General features: G+C 41.7%; 1 protein-coding gene across 11 annotated transcripts in view; it reads left to right on the top strand.

The window, feature by feature from the left end:
* Window positions 1-2214: 2214 nt before the first annotated feature.
* atp11c (ATPase phospholipid transporting 11C (ATP11C blood group)) overlaps window positions 2215-18638 on the top strand; it is a 39833-nt gene continuing 23409 nt past the window's right edge. For 10 of the 11 annotated variants that reach the window (XM_029442075.1, XM_029442074.1, XM_029442069.1 and 7 more), the window contains exons 1-3: window positions 2215-2765; window positions 16089-16208; window positions 17622-17711. In XM_029442075.1, the coding sequence (XP_029297935.1) occupies window positions 2739-2765; window positions 16089-16208; window positions 17622-17711 (237 nt within the window). In that variant the 5' untranslated portion in view covers window positions 2215-2738. Of the gene's footprint in view, window positions 2766-8572; window positions 8698-16088; window positions 16209-17621; window positions 17712-18638 lie in introns of those variants that run through there. The other variant, XM_029442073.1, reaches the window with a different exon arrangement.

The following is an 18638-nucleotide window of genomic DNA, read 5'->3' as shown; positions in this document are numbered from 1 at the left end:
AATATTTAAATGTTATGGACATTTAAAGCCTTTTGCAGTTTGACAGCAATACCATACAACACGCATAACAAAGCTGCAGATTCACATTTTGAGGAGTCTACACACACTTTATAGTGATTCCGTTTTCATGATGAGTTAAGTAGCTACAGTACATGTACAGTTTGTGTTTACAGTGCGGTGACTTCTAAAAATATCTTGGTGATTTGAGCTAGCTGAGAGGTTTCGGTTTGCTGTTTATGTGAAAACTTCCAAAACTTAAAACCTTTAAAGACATATCTACTCAGTAGAACTCATAAAGAGGGAGTCTTGTTTCTGAATTCTCTGCTAATAATAATTTGAAGGTGAATTTGTTTCATTTTCGGACAAAAAAAAAAGGTGTTTTCTTTTCAGGGTTGACCAATAAAAGTTTCCACTCAATATAAACCATAATCCACATAGACATAGATGTGATTACCCATTGTGGTTCAGAACTACTGTACACACCAACACAGAGAGACACACATCATGGTGGCCTCAAATATCTATGTATGTTGCAACTTAACTACATTTCTTCTCTTTCTCTCCGAGTCCTAGTTTTTAAAATGACCACATTCCATTTACAGGAAAGACGTCACTGAGGCAAAAAAAAATGCAAACTTGTAGCCACAGGCAAATAGCTGCCAGGGTCACTCATGCTGTGACACAAATGACACAAATGAGCCTCTGAGAACAACAACAGTATAAGAGTTCTGTTTGTGTTTGTGACCTACGGCATGCTTGAGCACCATTTTGTTATTACATTGCATAAGTGACCAATGTGGAATTGTTGCGTGGCCTTTGATGATGCATACCAAGAACTAAGACATTGTTAACCTCATCCTTGTTTGACAGGATTTCTGCTTATTGGGCTTTTCTTTGCTTGAACGTTTGCACAAAGTTTTACTTAATCGGCACATTATAACTAATGACACCAGGAGTCGAAACACAAAAACAGATGTGTTTTCTATAAAAGCAGAAGTGAAACTTTTCAGTCTGCGGTTCTCTCTGTCAATATAACGCTAGAAGAAAGAAGTGAGACCATTTGAGGCAAAGAGGTTTAAAACTTGCATCATTAAATTTCAAATTCTAACGTCACACTTTTTTCTTGGGGGAGCTAGTAACGATAGTTTCACCTGCTTAATAGCATTTACTCAAACAAACACTGCAAAATGCAGAGGCCAAGATTATTCCCAAACAAAAAGATCATATTACATAATTTTTTACCATGTTAACGTTTACTTTTTAAAAGCATACATGGGCTGTTAGAGCTTAGATTTTTGAGCCGGAGAGCAATTAATGGTCCGTGTTGGCTGATCAAATTCCTACGAACCAAGAACTTCTAATGTGAGAGCTCATAAATCAAGATAATCCTTTTTCAGTCTCAAATCAAATTTACATAAATTCATGGAATGATCTTTTAAAATGTGTTTTTTGTACTGATTACTATTAATGTTATTTGCTTTTTTTTTTTTAGAACTTGGCCTCCGAAACTAGAAAGATGCCAGCGTTAAAGCGGTTACACGTGAAAGCACAAAACACTTCTCATACTCATACCATGCAAATCATTTAAAATCAAGACCGTTATAATCACAAGTTTTGATTCTAATACATAATTTACCAATTTGCAGAGCACTTACTTCAAGACTTGCAAGTAACATTTGGACATATAAACTTCATGTTAACACTTGTGCAAGAGGTTTTTCAAAAAGCATCAGCTGTATGAGGTTTTATGTTGAAACTTCATCTAAAATGGACCTCCTAATTTCATGGAAAACATTATTGTTGAGGAATAATTATAGTAATATTTCTACAAGCTGCAGTGTAATATAACTTTATTGTATGTAATGTGTTTGCGTATGTTAAGTTATTCATAACATATTATCTGTTGTATATATATATATATTCCAATAATAGCTGCTGGGATATTTGTATAATATCCATGAAAAGCTTATTATCCATCTTTCTATTGCAAGGAATGGGCTGTCACTCCTCTTTTCTATAAAAAAGAAATGTATATAAAGGTTTTATTCAATGATCAATGATCCTTGAAGCGCAATCACAAACTGTCACTTCTCTGCTACAGAACATTCAGGAAAATAGGAAAGATTGTAGTTTCAGTTCGAATTCAGACTACATTACCCACAACACACTGCGTGTGAAACTCGCCGCACCTTCCCCGGGTGGAGCTTGTGAACGTGGGAACGTCTGTGGGTTGCCGCTGTGTTGCCGCTGGAGTAAAAAAAAAAAATTGTTTGACAGGGAGGTGAGGCGACCTGTGCACAGGGATTGAAGAGAGAAGTTAGTTTTTAGTGTGTCTCTGGCAGTTTGTGAGTCAATGAGGAGGCAGACTCGAGAGCTACACATGATGTGTACGAGTCTAAGCAACAGGGCACAGAGAGAAATGTCAGGGACTGTTTCAGCCTTCAGCAAAAGGAAGCGCGACTAGTACACCGCAACGCGGAAAATATTCAGGGGGAGAGAATGCGAATGGTGCGAAGATACCGAAATCAAACAAAATGGAAACGATGTAGCGTCGCTGCGGCATTTCATATAGCTAGAACTAACGTTAGAGTAGAAGATAGATAGCTAAGGAGCTAGCAGGTTAACTAACATACATGTAAAGTTATTCCCCGGAGAAGCTGAAACAAGAGCCCGGAGGCGTCTGTTGAATCAGAAGAGTTCATCAGTGTTGCGATATCACAGAAGATCAACAGAAGAAGATGCTACGGAGAAGACTGAACCGTTTGGTATGTGTGTCTGGCATCCACCACCACACACACACACACATACACATACACACAAACACATTGTTAGCTTATGACATCCTGCTGCTCCTGCTAGCGTTTTAACTGCAGTGATTCTGCCCTTAAAGAATGTAAGCTGGCATTTCCCAGTCGTTTCCTTTTCCCCATTTTACTGGAATTTCGTGAGAAACCTGGAACAAACTGTTACTTCACACTGCCTGGCAACACGAAACAGCTGTTGTCCCACTTCATTGCTGTTGTTAGTGAAACAGTTAGCTAACTGCTAGGTAAGTTCTCTGCCAGCCAGGAAGTCACGACAGATGCAAGTTGATGTTAGCTAAACTCAGAGTCATAAAACTACGCTTTCAGGTCACATGTTTGAATTGTTGTCTTACATGCCGCCATGTAAAGTCATCTTCTTAACAACCTTATCACACAATGTACAGTGGGTCTCACCTATATGTAAAACAGCCCTGGATCTGAAGCTCTACCTGTCTCCAGAGACCTGGACTGCTTTTCTCTGGGGTCCCAAAAGCTAAAAATATACACTCTATTTAAAGTCACAAAGACCTGCAAAGATACGTCTTTCCCTCTGTAGCCTGTGTGTCTTGCATTAGAGTTGGAACAATTAGCCGATGCATCGATTAATGGATCATTTAAGAATTGATTTCATTATTTCAGCCATTAAACATGCTTAATGCATCACTTTTTTGATTTTGGGGATTTGCTTTGCAGTGTCTTTGTATATTTCTTAATAGAATATCTTTGACATTGCTTTGACAAAATAATAAAATCAATATGCAGCCTATTTTGCGCCATTTGTTCAATTTAAGAAGTTGGCATATTGCCAGCGTGAACTGCTTTGACATCATATTTCACGATTGGTCTATTTAATGCTTACCCTTTTAAAGTTCATCCAATGGTTTCACTGCCTTTCTCATACGTTAATTATCCATGAGTGGGCTATAGTTGAAAGTGGAGTAACTATCTTACCAGGCCACGTTTATACATGCTAAACTGCCTTTACTGCCTCTCTATCATCTTCTTATGCACCAGTAACCTGTTGTCATCAGTGGGTTGAATCCCCCACAGGCTATGTGAGCAGTATAGATACTGACAGTGAATAAGGGGAAGCAATATAATAATTATAGTGCCTGACCCTCCTTCTGGCCTCTCTCTAAGTGTTGCCAGGTCAGCTGATTTTCCTCCTTCTGGAGAGGATTGCTGCTGTAATTTCTCTCCAGCGTGAGCTGTAAATAATATTTTGTGCAGGGCAGCCAGCCACACTGTCATTGATGCACACAGTGCCGTTATCTGAGGCTCCGGCTCTCTGCCACCTGATTCACACCACCTCTCCTTGCCCACGGGGGGTACATGTGCATCATGAAGCGGGAGAACAGATAGACAGGGGGGGGGGGGTTGTCGGCTCATACCAAAACGAAGTGAGGACGCTTCACGTGTCTCACTTGGCTCTCCCACTATGATGCACTGTGCCACTAAACCCTGAGTGTGTCTTTGGAAAATCATTAAAGATGGCTGTGGGAGCAAGTAGGGCTGGGCTTTTCATCAGGGGGGGAAGCTCCAGAGGTTGTAATGCTCTGACAGGAATGCAAAATCACACAGTTGCCTTTGATGTTCGCTCGAGCCCTTGAAGGCAGCAGTATGATCTGTTAGAGGTGGAGCCTGGTGGAAATGTGATAGTATTCATTGTGGGAGCCTCTGCCTTGACTGCAAGGAGAACAGCACCGACACATGAAAACACCATCATACAGGCAGCACTTCAGTATCTTTTTTTTTTTTTTTGTTGCACCATGGTAACCAAAAAGCCTCCTCCTACTCTCATGCTTGTTTGAAATCACACGTGTTTCTGGTATATATTTTGACTCTGCTGTAGTACTGTAGCAAATATTCTTCTGCTCAGTTAATAATGAAGTAAACTGAAGCTCGACAGCTGCACTTGGGAAAATGCTCACTTTGACACAAACATAATTGCTTTTAGTTCGGATGATACAATAATAGAAATTAGTGCTGACACAATTAGTCATTTTAAAACAATCCAAACATGCTCTACTTGTAGCTTCTAGTTGTGAAGTTGTGCTGCTTTTCTTTCCTCTTATGATGTTTTACTTTTAGACGCTTTATTTACAAAACGATTAGTCTGAAATGATAATGAACATCTTAATGTCTTTTGACTTAGTATGTTAAAGCAGCTGGTGAAGAGATCCTATCCTACAGTTTTCCCCTGTGGTTTAGATTTTGATTCATAAGAACTCCAGTGATGTCCTGACATTTAAGCTAGTCAATTTATTTCCATAACATACAACATCCACCTTTGATGCTCTGAGTGTTGTTCTTTTTTTCTTGTGGCCTAAGCTTTAACGTACACTTTTTGAGGTGGGAGTTCATCACGTAACTCTCTAGCATGTTGCCTCAGTTGTGTTGTAAGGCACGTGTAGTGAAGTCTCAAATATTTCCTGCCTCTACTCAGGTCCTCCTCTTCTCAGTAGGACTTCTCTCTCACCCTTCTGCCCTCCTCTGCAGCTCTCTTCAGTCCGTCCATCCCGCTGCTAGCTAATGCACTGAGGCCTGCCAGTCTCAGATCTCTCTACTCGACCCAAGCACTAGTAAACATCCTTTTACCTGGCAGGAGATGCTGTTATGTTTGTTTTGAAGGAATGCCAAATGTGTTTGGAAGCCCCAGGGCTGTAAACCGGTTTCTCAGGTCAACTCACTGCAATCGCAGGTCTGCGATGCACACACCAACCTGTATACACAAGCCTGCACGTACACGCTAACACAACTAAGTCCATGCACACAGATTACACACGCCATTAAGGTCATTTGTGCTAACGTAAACGCACACAAGGTTGAATATATTTTCTGAGACTATCCAGTATCACTCGTCCCAGTGGAAGCTAATGTTGAGTTCTGCAATAAAAGAGGATGTTTGTGTACCTGCTGCTGTACGATACAGTACTTCCATCTGACCTGCAAGTGTTGGGGCAATTATAAATACATGGCAATGTCAAATGCACCTGATGCTTTTTGCATTACTGTATTTTGGTTTTGCAGCATTTCCTACCATGCTGCATAATCCTCCAAATTGTGTTTTTTTAATATTGCATTCAGGTCAGTCTTGCTTGTTTATACTCCTGTCGGCTAGTAACACCTGTTGGAGACATATTAAGGGATTTTATTAACCGATGAGACGCTGGAGTCCTCCAACAGAGTCGTCGCTCTTGGGTGAGCAGTGAGGTTAAGAGTGCCATCTGAAGGCCACAGACCATACAAGGGACCATTTGATTTATCAGGTCTGTTTGATTAGGAGAGATGTGTATTGATTAGAGCTGTGCTCAGTTTTGCCGCCATTAGTCTTGCACCGTGAATTGGCTTCGCGAACAGAATTGCTTACTCTGATTTCTTTCTCTTCCTTCCTCTGTCTCCATCTGGTCTCCTGCACTCTGCCCAGTAATGGAAACCCAGTCAAAGGAGCTCATCTGCAACACTATATAATAAATATATTTAGTGTGAGGAGGGAGGCAGTGTGAAAGAAGAAAAAACAACCGGCGGTGGGATAGCGTGCTGATGAAATATAGTGGGGGAGTACGCAAAGCCCTGCGTGACTCAAACTCGAGAAACTGGAGTGAAACAAGGGGGTGGACCTGTAGCCTCTTTGCAGCTCTCCATCTCTTTCGACCACCAAATGGACAGACTCTTTTCAGGCTTCCTGTAGTGGTTCACATTGGAGTGGGCAGGTTAGGTTGGATACAAGGGGACCATGGATGGCTTTTTGTGGCAATTTTCCACTTCCTTTTAAAAGCTAGGTTGAATTCTCAGTTTGTACCTCTAAATAATTCAGGTTGCTTCATTTATTTTGAATTCTCCTCACATCGTTCCTCCTTTTCCTGACCCACGTATCCTCGCCAGGCTAGCGGCACTCAAAATGCATCCTCATCATCCATATATGTATAAAGGCTCATCCAGAGATTTTCTGTGCCATGCTCCAGCTCTAGCATTACCCAGAGAGCATTCGCAGTGAGATGTGAAGAGAATGCTGAGATGTGTGTGGGGGGGGGGGATGTTTTTTTTTTTTTTTTGCCTGTCTATGTCTCACTCTCTGTGTCTGAGCACGGAGGGAGGAGGTGAGACGCCAGCATCTGTGATGTTTTGTCATCCCTGGTTTTTATTGTCACCTGAGATGATAGGGTACTCGCTGACACAGGAAGAAGAACAGCAAAGTCCATGTGAGGATTTAACGAGCGCCGGAAGACATTCTAATGGAACATGCCCCCTCCCACACACGATCGTTTGAACACCTAGGTTAAGCAACAGACTACAATGATTATCTCCACCACAAACTCCCAGCAAGGCATGCGGTGTAGCTCAATCATAAGGAGAAAAAATGTGTCTTTTTAATGTGGTCACAGTTCATTGGCAGGAAACGCTTTTGCTGAGAAAACCCAACCCCAAATCAACCATGCCATCTGCAGGAAAGAACCACATTGATTTTTGTCATTAGACCCGTTGCCCCCGTATGCAGTGTCTAAGGATAATTAATTGAATAGCAATTACAGCCACTGTAGCACAGTACATTATTAAAGATAATGTCATCAGTAGGGCAGTAGCTGAGATGGAGATTTTTTAAAGCTTGTCAGCAGTAGGATGCACTGTAAATGCCTTTTTGTTGGTATTGCATGGCTCTCTGCCAGACATGGTGGTGGGAGAGGGGGGGGGGGGGGGGATGTAAAATCCATTGTGTTTTGCAGTTTAGTTAAATTACTGCCCATACACTACAGAGAAAAAGCAGCTGGATCATGCTCCTTCATCTAAGTAGCTGAATCTGGTGATTTGTCGCACACGCGCACACAAAACAGAGTACAGAGCGTATGTGCACTTGGCTGGAAAAACCATACTCCATTTATGGCCTCGCTACTTTAAATTCTCTTTAATTATAGATTAAAGTGTGACTAGGCTGCTGCTCAAAATGTGCTCACTTTACCGGTCTCAAAGCACAAAGTGACGAGGTTTTCTCCATTTAAAAACCCTATTCACTTTTGTCATTCTCTCCAGGACTTACTGAGCTAACTTGTTTGGAGGATGGTGGCTATGGGGACAAAGTTCAAGTTGGAGAAATAGTAACATGTAATCTGTAAAGCAAAACCAAAGCCTCAGTAAATGAATGCTTTAAGACTATAAACCAGCTTGCCTACTGAAAACCTGTTCGTGGTGTGAGGCTTAGGCTACGGTGTAGTCTTCTATTTAGTCTGTAAGGTTCTATCTTGAGGAACAATGTGCCTCAGCTACACGAATGACCATAGACCTCTGTCAGCAGTGGCTTAACTTACTTACACATTTCCTGTTGTAACGTCTACACCCATTTTAAAAATAATTTTCTCTGGTGTCAAACAATAGCTGTGATAGATAGTCAACAGCGCCCACACGTTTCCCACCAGTAAATCGCATAGTTCGTATTAACATTGTGCAAAATGTCAATGGCTTGTAGAAGTTACACATCTCAAAAGTTGTCAGTAGACCCTAGGTGTTGCAAAAGTATTTGGCACAATATATGTCTAAACTATACCGTCTGTGGCTTTTTGAGGCGACCAAATGATTGAGGAAGTAGCTCCCCGTGCGAGGTCCAGATGAGTTTCCCCTCCTCCCCATTGTCGAGGGACACAGTGTAATGTAGGCCAGTACCAGCCCATGGTACAGTACTCTCTGTGTCTTGTACAGCTGCAGGGATGCTAGTTGAACAATGAGCCTTTGCCTATCCACAACAGCTCCTTAGGATCAGCCCTCGGTTCAAGTTGGGCTATTATTACTCTGTGGGGCTATTCATCACTGTGTGCAAACAGCGGGCACAGGAGAGAGTAGCCTCTGATATGGACTCTGTAGACTATGCCATAGGCCAAGTGTTGCTGGATCCATGATGAAGGTAACACCTGTTCTGGATTCACTATGGGGTAATGTGACTCTGCTTTTCCTTGATTTGACAGCCTCAAAGCATGGTCAACCTAGAAACAAGTTTGAAGATGTACTCATGATGTGTTGCCTACCTTTTAAGGATCTTTCTTGGATACTGCATAGAGGTAAAACTAAAGCTGGGAAGGAAAATATGAAAAGAAAGTCTCATTCTAACCTAAAGATCCGGTGTAGTTAATGGTATTTAACATTATTTCCCCTGGAGACGGTATGGTCCTGCAGTATGGAATCAGCTTGTTAAATTATACTAAATGAGCTTTTCTGTGATTTTTAAATATTTGTTGAATATCATTCTTCAGCATCTGTTCACTTAAATAAAACACAGGCTCTTTGTATTAGCCAGTGTGAAATAGCTTTATTAAGAACTTGTTTGTTGCACAAGAATTGCAACAAAGAGGTGAGTACTTCTTAAAGGCATTGCAGTGACAAACCTTTCATTTTGACGCTAATGTGTCTATATTTTCTTCAAAAGATAATGTAGCCTCTGTAGATTCTCTGCAGCCGATGCAATGAGCACTTGGACGTGTAATAAAAACTGAAAGAGTTACAATTGGTGAGACAGAGTGAGCTTGCTACAAGAATATAGGGAAGTGGGCTGAGAAGAGAGAGAATGAAAGAGAGGAGAGTGCCAGATAGAGCACTGCAGTGACTAACAGCATTGACTCAATGCATGCATCTCTCCTCTTGCATTAAAACATTCATCACTCAACTCTGTTCTGTCATAATAGCAACTGTATGTTGCAGTTGGACTGTTTTTACTCTTTCAACACTTCTTGTATTGGTTTACTGCTGGTTAGGTATTTTTGCTCTGGCATTTATTCATTCCTTTACTCTCTTAGACATAGACTTATACAAATGTCATGCTCTTGGGGGCTTTCCCTGTTATGGTTTCTTTCTTGTATGTGCCGTGGTGAGAGGAAAAAGTGCAAATATGTACTGCATTAAGAGGTAGATAAGGTTGACCTGTGATGAATCCACTTAAACTGAGAGCATCATAAAACCTGATGGTGTAGATTAGATGCAGCAGTTGAATATGATCAAGGACTGAGCCACCCACACTCTTTAGCCCACATTTCTCGTATACTCGTACAACTGAATGAGAAATTAAACTGCTTGCAGCTCGGTTCATTTTTGTGCAGAGAATGACATGAAATGGATTCTGAGGTCAAATGGGAACATGTACTTAGCAACGAATGTGTCGTTCTCAGTGTGTTTCAGAGTGTTGTTAGTACATGTGCAGGACATAAAGAAGTACAAGCATATTTCCCCAGTGCTCTCTCTTCTTCACACAGCTCCCCTCACACCTCATTAAATGTGTTTAAGTAGATTTTCTGAGAGGATTATTTTTTTATTTTTTTAAAGCTTAATGGCACAGCTCTTGCATTCCGTACCGAATGAGCGTGTGTGTTCTTATCCCCCCTGTACACAAGTTGCAAACCACAAAAGCAGACAAGCTTTAACTTACTGTATTCTTTTGGGCTTACTTTCTTTCAATTTGCTTCAGCACTTTTGTAACAATAAGTTACAGCATCGATTTTTAGTTTGACCTCAAAATCTATTTGTGTCGGGGTAAATAACACTCCACGTGCCGATGTCACACCTGCTGTCACTAGCCCTTTTTCCTTCTGCGCATCGTGGAAGCATCTTTACTTGCTTAGAGATGCTTGTCAGTTTAACTTGCTTGACACCAAATACTCCTTGTCTGCAGATACACGTGTCTGCTGCCGGGGCCACGCTTCAGTTAAACCTTGACACCAAGCTTAACAACTTAAGATGCAAGCAAACACACTTTGCTAGCAGTCCTAAGAGCCAGAGCCACTTACAGTCTGCTCTCTTACGGACTTGCAGGCCCTAAAAAGCAACCTGTTTATGTCAATAAAGAAAGAGCTACGTTAAAGGGAACTGGATGTGGGGCTTTATTCTTGTGAAACCCACATGTTTGTGTCACCTGAGGGTCATGTGTGATAATACTTTGACCAAATCAAAAGAGGTTAAAATTCAAGGGCAACCTGTAATCACCAGAACTGAAAGATTCCTCTTAGATCTTGGTGATCTTCATGAATGAAAACAGTAACTTTGGCAGTGCGCAGCTGACACACACACACGTGCGCACACACCTACAGAGCGGAAGAAGGAGAGGGGAGAACTAAATAGAAACGCACGCGCACGGTGAGCCCCCCTCCAAAGCAGTAAACCTAGGGGAAACACTGTACGTAATAGTAGCTGTATGGGTGATTTATGGCATGAATTATGTGAATAATCCTAACAAGTGTCTCATTATAGCAGGTTTTTCCCTTATACCACCTCATCTGTCTTACTTCTGATTTGGAACTATTTGGATAATTAATACATCGTTGAAGTCTTTTTTCAAGCAAATATGCCAAACGTGTGGTCGATTGTTTGGAATTGCTACTTTTTTCAGTTTTTATATAATTGCTCATTGAAATCTTTTGTTGGGCATTTCTACTGACATTTCTTAAAATAAACGATCGCGAAAATCAGTCTCAGGTTCATTGATGACAAACATAATTTGTTAGTTGCAGCCCTACTTTATAATGCATCGACTTAGCTTCCACGATGCCTATATCTCCCACAGTGGAGTTAACGATGATTATATTTGACAGGGTGGATTGCACTGTGGTTACTTACATTACACAGAGGTGCCACAGATGATGCATCTTTCAGGCTCTAGGACTAGAAACTACAAACACCTGTACAATGTAATGCAACTGAATGCATTAACCCCCTCAATAAATATTACCTTACTTAAAATATGATTGATCTATTTGAAGACTTGCAGTATGCTGGTTGACCTCATTTACATATATAAGGGAATTATGATGTAATCCTATACATCACCACAGACTACAGCACCAGAGCAGAGTTGAATCAACATATCTCTGATGACAGTGTCAGTTGCATTTAAACATTATATACAATTATGATTCACAAGGTTGTGCTGTCAGACAGTTCCCATTGTGATGGATTGTAATACAGTGTATGTGGCCTTGTACTGTTCTGGTTACCCAGTGTGCGTTCAGCTAACAGCATGCAGATTGTGACAAAGCACGATAGTCACTGAATAGTGTGATGGTGTGACAGGACGCACTGTCATCAGACCCGAGTCACCATTGGGAGTTTGGCAGCAGCTGAATGCAGTCTTATATTCCCCCTACTCTGTGAGGAGTCTATCCCCCCCACCCCCCCCCCCCCAGTCCAATCCTGTGCTCATTTCACAATTTAAACATCATTTAATGTAATATTTCAGACACTCAATTCTCTGAAGCACCATTTTTTTCTGACTGCAATTACATCTCAGCTGAATTTGATAATTTGATGTTTGCTATATTGATCTCCACTCACGTTTAGTTGCTGATGCAATTTCGTCGAGGATGAATCTGCTGCTTGCTGTTGACATGCTGGCACTTGACTCTTCTTGGCCACTTTTGCTTTACTTGCTAACATCATTGGCATTGAATGGCTTTACTTGAACTTTGACAGTGAGGTATAGATAATACAATCAATTCTATTTTTCCTTTCATTTGCATTTCTTGTTTGGCCTTCGGCTCACAATTTTTGAGATGAGCATTGCGATCACGTAGCTGCTCCAAAATGAAGTGGGCCTCACGGCCTGACCCTCATTATATTTTACAGTGAATTCACCACTAAATCAATGGCCATTCAATCGTTATTTTCTTATCTTTAGAACCCCAGGGCATGGACTACTTCCTCATTTTATATAGAATCTCATTTTCAGCATGAATTGTGTGTGTGTGTGTGTGTGTGTGTGTGTGTGTGTGTAGGTGCCTCCAACATTTCTTTTTGAGAGTAATCTCTGAGGCCCAGAGCTTTCTTATGTAGGTTGTTGCAACAGTGTTGCTGTAGTGTTTATTTATCTGAAAACCTGCGACCTTGAAACTGTGCATTAGCATGGCTCGTGTGCATAATCAATCCTAAAGAGATGGGCACAGGTGAAGGATTGGCCGTAGCGGATGCCAGCCAACTAATACTGTTGACTGTCTGACCTGAAGCGTACAAGACAGAGACTTTTGCACCTCCTTTGACTCGAGGCTAATTTGTTTTGTAAATTGTTCCTTACTTGCATTTTATATTTGACGTGCACAGCCCTTTGTACCTACACAATCTCCTAATGTTATAAGTGAACGTGTTCAGTGTATTGCATATCTGGAATGTTGCTAGTACATTTGTAGATGGCATTTCTCAGAGTACACAGAGGGAGGATAACTGCCAGAAACGCTGCATCTGATTCAAATAAATGAACAAAGTAGTCCATGGGGGTGTTCTTGGCTTACTCATTTTCCTGAGGGCTGGTTGTTGTTTGATAAAGAAAACCTGGATGTGCTTGTGTCCTTGGATGCTGTACTTCCTTTCTCTCGCACTCTTTCTTCCTCCCACTCTCTCCCTTCATCCTCTGGCAGCCAGGTCCGTCCGGTGCTGCTGAAGGAGTGTCAGTGTGTGCCGAGCGGGTAGGGGTTGGTAGATTTGACAGTCATACTGAGGTGTGAACATGGCTGCTCATGCATGAGGGAGCATTATGTAAGTCTGTATTCTCCATGCTCTAGTCGGGGACTGGAGAGAAGATGGGAAACATTCCTGACTTGAGATACGGAATCTGGCCTTTATTTTGTGTTATTTGAGCAATAATGTGAAATTATTGCATAAACATTGCGTGACTGTAGGCTGTGTTCCCCCCCCCCCCCCCCCCCCCCTACCTCCACATGCATACAGTAACTTCCAAGTGTTTGAGGCTATTCTTTGATCTAACCTCTTGTCACCAACATACTTTAGGCAACTCGCTGTCCAGGTGGCCGTAATTCACACGTTTCCTGGCGCTTGTCCAGGATCAGATGCTCATGGTAATCTGTCCTCTCAACCCACATGTTGCCGGCCTTTGTTTTAGATCAAGCAGATCCCCTGCCTGCATAACCTTAATAATTTACAGGCACAGTAATAGCTGCACACCTTATACTTGAGCTGAGAGCACAACTACATTTGAGAACTGGTGGGTTAGGGTCCTCACTCAGGATGATGTCTTTGACTATCGGAGGATAAAAAGCATTGATAGTTTTGAAAACACACACGTTAAAACACAGTGTCCACTAAGGATACTTTGGACTCATTCACGAAGCATGCATGAACTTGCTGATGGGGGGGGGGGGGGGGGGGTATATCTTAAAGTTATATTGACTCAAATTCCTCAGTGTGTCTGAGACGCTTCAGTGGAAGCCATGTCCCATTTTCCCATAATAATTTAAACCATGGCGCTGGAACAAGGGGACAACTGGAATACAAGTTGATATCACAGGATTGCACCGTACAAGATGCAGCTTGTTTGCAGGTAGACAAGCTTGTGAAAAAAGAATTATGCTCTCTCTCTCTCCACAAACAAGTATTTGCCAATTTTCTCTATGGTTGAAAGTAGAGATGGGTTTAAATGACAGAAATAGAGAGGTTGATTTTAAATCAGATTTTAATTCTGTCTTTTTAAAGATGCATATTCTTATTAAATTAGTAACATCAGCAGATATAACTCTCGTCATTCACAGGGACACACATTGTCGCCATTTCATGGACCGCAGTAATAAAATCAGCCAGGTGTCGAGCATGTTTGATATGGATGGAAAGTGCTGATGGAGTTATGATTAGGCCATTCATGAACCAAAGTCTTCGTTGATCGGAAGGACGGACACACTTATTATACTATTTCTGAAAAACCTCAGATTTTTAATATGACCTCAAGATTCCTCAAAAAGGGATTTTCCAGATCTTTAAAGCCACACTTCCTTGCTTAATTAAGGAGAGTGACAATGACCATCCAGATAACGTTTATAGCAGTTGATTTTTAGTACAGTTTACCACTGTATTATCTTACAAATGTTCATTGACTGTTAGTTTACACTTGGAAGAGGTGGGAATAGTCTCCATGCAGGGTGAGATAAGGAACATGCTTGACGATAAGAAAGAAGAAGAAGAAGAGGTGGAAGGAGACATGGGTGTATTAGCTCCGGCTGATCCATTATACTGGCTTTGTTGCTATCATGATCCTCCAGACCCTTGTGGCTGTCCACCGAAATCCTCAGGATTTCTTGTGTGTGGGATGTCAGCAATAGGAATTGAACCCATTGAGAGAAGGGCGAAGGCCACATTTTCTGGGTTGCACTCTCCAGTACAGAAATATCTTTGTGTGTGCTTGTGCCAAGTTGGAATTAATTTAAGATCCACATTTATTGACAGTGAATTTTAATGGTAGTGATGCACCAATATGATATACTGGATCTGTATTGGTATTACTACTGCCCTTATTAAACATATTCCTACATTACTGATCTGCATGAAATCCTGTTTCCTACCCACAATTGCAACCTTTTTCTGAGTGATAAAAAAAAATGTGTCCACTTATAGTTAGGAACCTATGTGTGGTTACATCCTCAGGTTATTTCACACACACAAGAATGAACCCAATCAGCTCCACGCAGTGTGGCAAACTGATTTGAAATTAAAAAAGCAAAATTAAATGAGCTCCTTTTATGGTAATCATTTATTCTGTTTGTGACATTTACATAAGGAGAACTCTTGTAAAGTTAAGACGGCGACCTGGCTTCCCTTCCATGCTCTGTGATTCACCCTACTTACCTTTTATGGAAAAGGAATGTCCTGACCTCATGTTGATGGGAGTCCACCATGTCTTTAGCTCCTGAAGTCTGTCCTCTGTCAGACATTTGGCTAGCGTGTGTGTGTGCACTTATGCGTGTGTGTGTACACATATCACCCTGCCATCTGCATCACGACAAGTCAGCTGAACGCATAAATCTAAGCACAGCATTTTTCTCCTGGCTGCCCACATTTATGACTCGTTTATCATCGATGAGTAATCACCTGGGAGAGAAGAAATTAAGTTATAGACTTCGCACAATCACCATTTTGGCCCGTTGACCCATGTCAGACTTTTCTTTGTCCACTCTCACTAATTGGCTTGTGCTCAACAATGCTTTAAAGTCTTAGGCCAAACTGTGAGACTTTATATGGCCACAATAGATCATTGTAGATTTGCTACACCTGAAATAACAATGCACCATAAAACGAGTCTTTTGTTTTCACTGATTTATTCTACATCCCCCGATACTGCAGATAGTGGGTCACATTTTGGCTTACCTTCAAGTAATTCTTGTATAATAAGCTTTTTTACATTTTTGCTTTTATTTAACTGAGCTCGTTCAATGTCTAATCTCTGTTCAAGTGAAGAGACATTTTGTGACCTACTAACATGTCCTCTGTTTCCTTTCTCTTCCCATCTCCACCTCCCTCCGTTGCTTCGTCCTCTAGCTTGGCGGCGATGAAAGAAGAGTAGACAGTAGGACTATCAATGTTGGTCATCGGTCATCCTCCAACAATGAGGCTTTCATCCCACCCAAGTTCTGTGATAACAGGATTGTGTCCTCCAAGGTAAGAAACGCATTCCAGGGCTTCAGTCTGCCGATACACCAAGATACAATTCATACACCTCTGTTTGCTTCCCAGCTCCTCTGCGTATTCTGTTTCACCTGCCTCCTGGCATTTATCTTCTCTTCTCTAACACTTGGAATGAACTCCTGAACAGTCCTGAGCAATTCTGTGTCTTCCCTTGTTTATTCCTTCCGCCCCTGCCTCTCCACAGGCTTGTCTTAGCTCCCCACAGAAAGGCGATTATTTGTGTGTCAGGGGAGCCCTGTCTGTGACAGTGAAATACATGGCTGCTATTAATGTATTGGCAGGGTGGGCAATTTGGTAGTTTTCCCCCTGGGCTCTGATAGACCACACACTCTTCATGCTCACCCAAATCTCACCCCTCAGTCCTGTGTCAGTGGCAGGTACTTGGCTGGCTTGTTTATTGATATGAAGGGTGAAAGTGATGAGGAGAAGGAAGCGGTTTGCGAGTAAGACGGGATGGGATTTATAGTGGTGCAGAGGGTCCCAGTGAGGATGGGCCAATCAATAGGCTGCTGCCAGTATGTCAGGGTAAACAGCCTTTAATTACCCCGTCTGTAGTGTTTATGCTTCTCCATGCCTCTGCTCTCCATCATCCTGCTGCTTTTAAAGCCCGCAATGACCAATCTCCGCCTTTCCTCTCTTGCTCTAGTTGCTACTGCACCACCACCCTTTGCTGCTGCCACCCCCCTTTTCTCATTACTTTCACTCTCTTTTCTCTCTGGCAAAATGAGATGGGCCATTCTGCTGCCGCTGCATTTCAACACTATCCCCATGCAGACATTCCCCTTCATAAACTGTGTGTGTGTGTGTGTGTGTGTGTGTGTGTGTGTGTGTGTGTGTGTGTGTGTGTGTGTGTGTGTAAGCATGTATTTGTGCTTTTTACCCTAGTACTTTGTTGTGTGGCACCAAGCTACCAATAGGTTATTGTTGAGCCGTCTCTCAGGGATTCAAGCAGATAAAAGTGTCACTTCAGCCCCGATAGTATCAGCAGTTATGGCCAATTGAAAAAGAACAAAACGCACAGAGACACTCACCAACCTGATAAGTTCATTGGCGCTGCATTCAAGGGTAGCCAAATTAAGGAGATAAATCACTAATCTGAATCAATGGAATACCTGTGGTCCCCCCAAGGGCCGTCTCCCTAGGCAGTACAAAGAACAGAGACTCCAAGCTATTGAAGTTGCTTTTCCTCTCCCCCCTCTTCAGCTCAGACAGAATGCACATATGCAAGAGTCTGTGAATATTGAATGCCTCTAATCTCTCTCCCCTTGCCAAGCCTTTCTTTAACCTCCCTAAGTGCCTGAATGGGAAACTTATACAAAACCCAAAAACTGTAATACCCTGTTTGATTTCTCTGTGACTGACATGCATGTCTCTTTCTTCCCACAGTATACAGTTTGGAACTTTCTACCAAAGAACCTGTTTGAACAGTTTAGAAGAATTGCCAATTTCTACTTCCTTATCATCTTCCTGGTGCAGGTAAGGACGAGCTTTGTCAGTGTCTCATCCCTAAACAAGAATAAGAGTTTGTTTATCACTGTTAAGTAATGACTTTATCGATGCCAGCTACGTCTGTGATGTTGTTTAACATGTTGATGTGCCATGAAGGCCTGTTTATGCACATCTAATACATTTTGAGACACTAAGAAGCACGTTTAAGCCTGTTAATCAATGTCAATGGGTTAACTTGGCTTCACAACCTGTGTTCAGTAGACCTACACGGTGTGAGAAAGAGTTTGTGAAAGTGTGGCCGTTTGCATGTGGGCATGGCAGGTGTGAAACATACAAGATGTGTGAACTGTACAGCATGTTTGAGAGGTGTGTATGCAATTATAGCTTCGTGTGTGTGTGTGTGTGTGTGTGTGTGTGTGTGTGTGTGTGTGTGTGTGTGTGTGTGTGTGTGTGTGTGTGTGTGTGTGTGGTTTTCTTGAGTGAACAGATGATCTTTCTGCAAAGGTCCATCTTTTTTTAAGCTGTTTTAATCTACCATTTGAAAGTCAGCTCACCTCTTACAATGTTTGCCTCCATTGTTAGTGAGTTGTGAGATCATGTGTAAACCACATAATGGATTTTTAATGGGCTATTAGTACCAGGACTCAGGAGCATGTACATTTTATTTTTTATCTAACATGTCAATATGGAATTTCCCTAGAAGTAGATTACAAGGTACAAAGGATAAATCTGTATTTAAGGTTGTTTTTTCTTAACATTCACACTCTCCCAAATACCACACAAGATGGTTTTGGGCAAACATTTTATAGAAAGTAGAAGTATGTTTGAAAGCAAAGACTAATTAGACCAGACCTTTGTTAGTTTTACACGGTGATCTCAGAATTCTGTTTGTACGTCTGTCATTGTTCACTTGTGTTGTGTGTCTGTGTGTGTGTGTGTGTGTGTGTGCTGCCT

The sequence above is a fragment of the Cottoperca gobio genome, chromosome 10, assembly GCF_900634415.1.
Source record: "Cottoperca gobio chromosome 10, fCotGob3.1, whole genome shotgun sequence".
Classification (NCBI taxonomy): Eukaryota; Metazoa; Chordata; class Actinopteri; order Perciformes; family Bovichtidae; genus Cottoperca; species Cottoperca gobio.
This window is presented reverse-complemented; position numbering and strand designations above follow the sequence as displayed.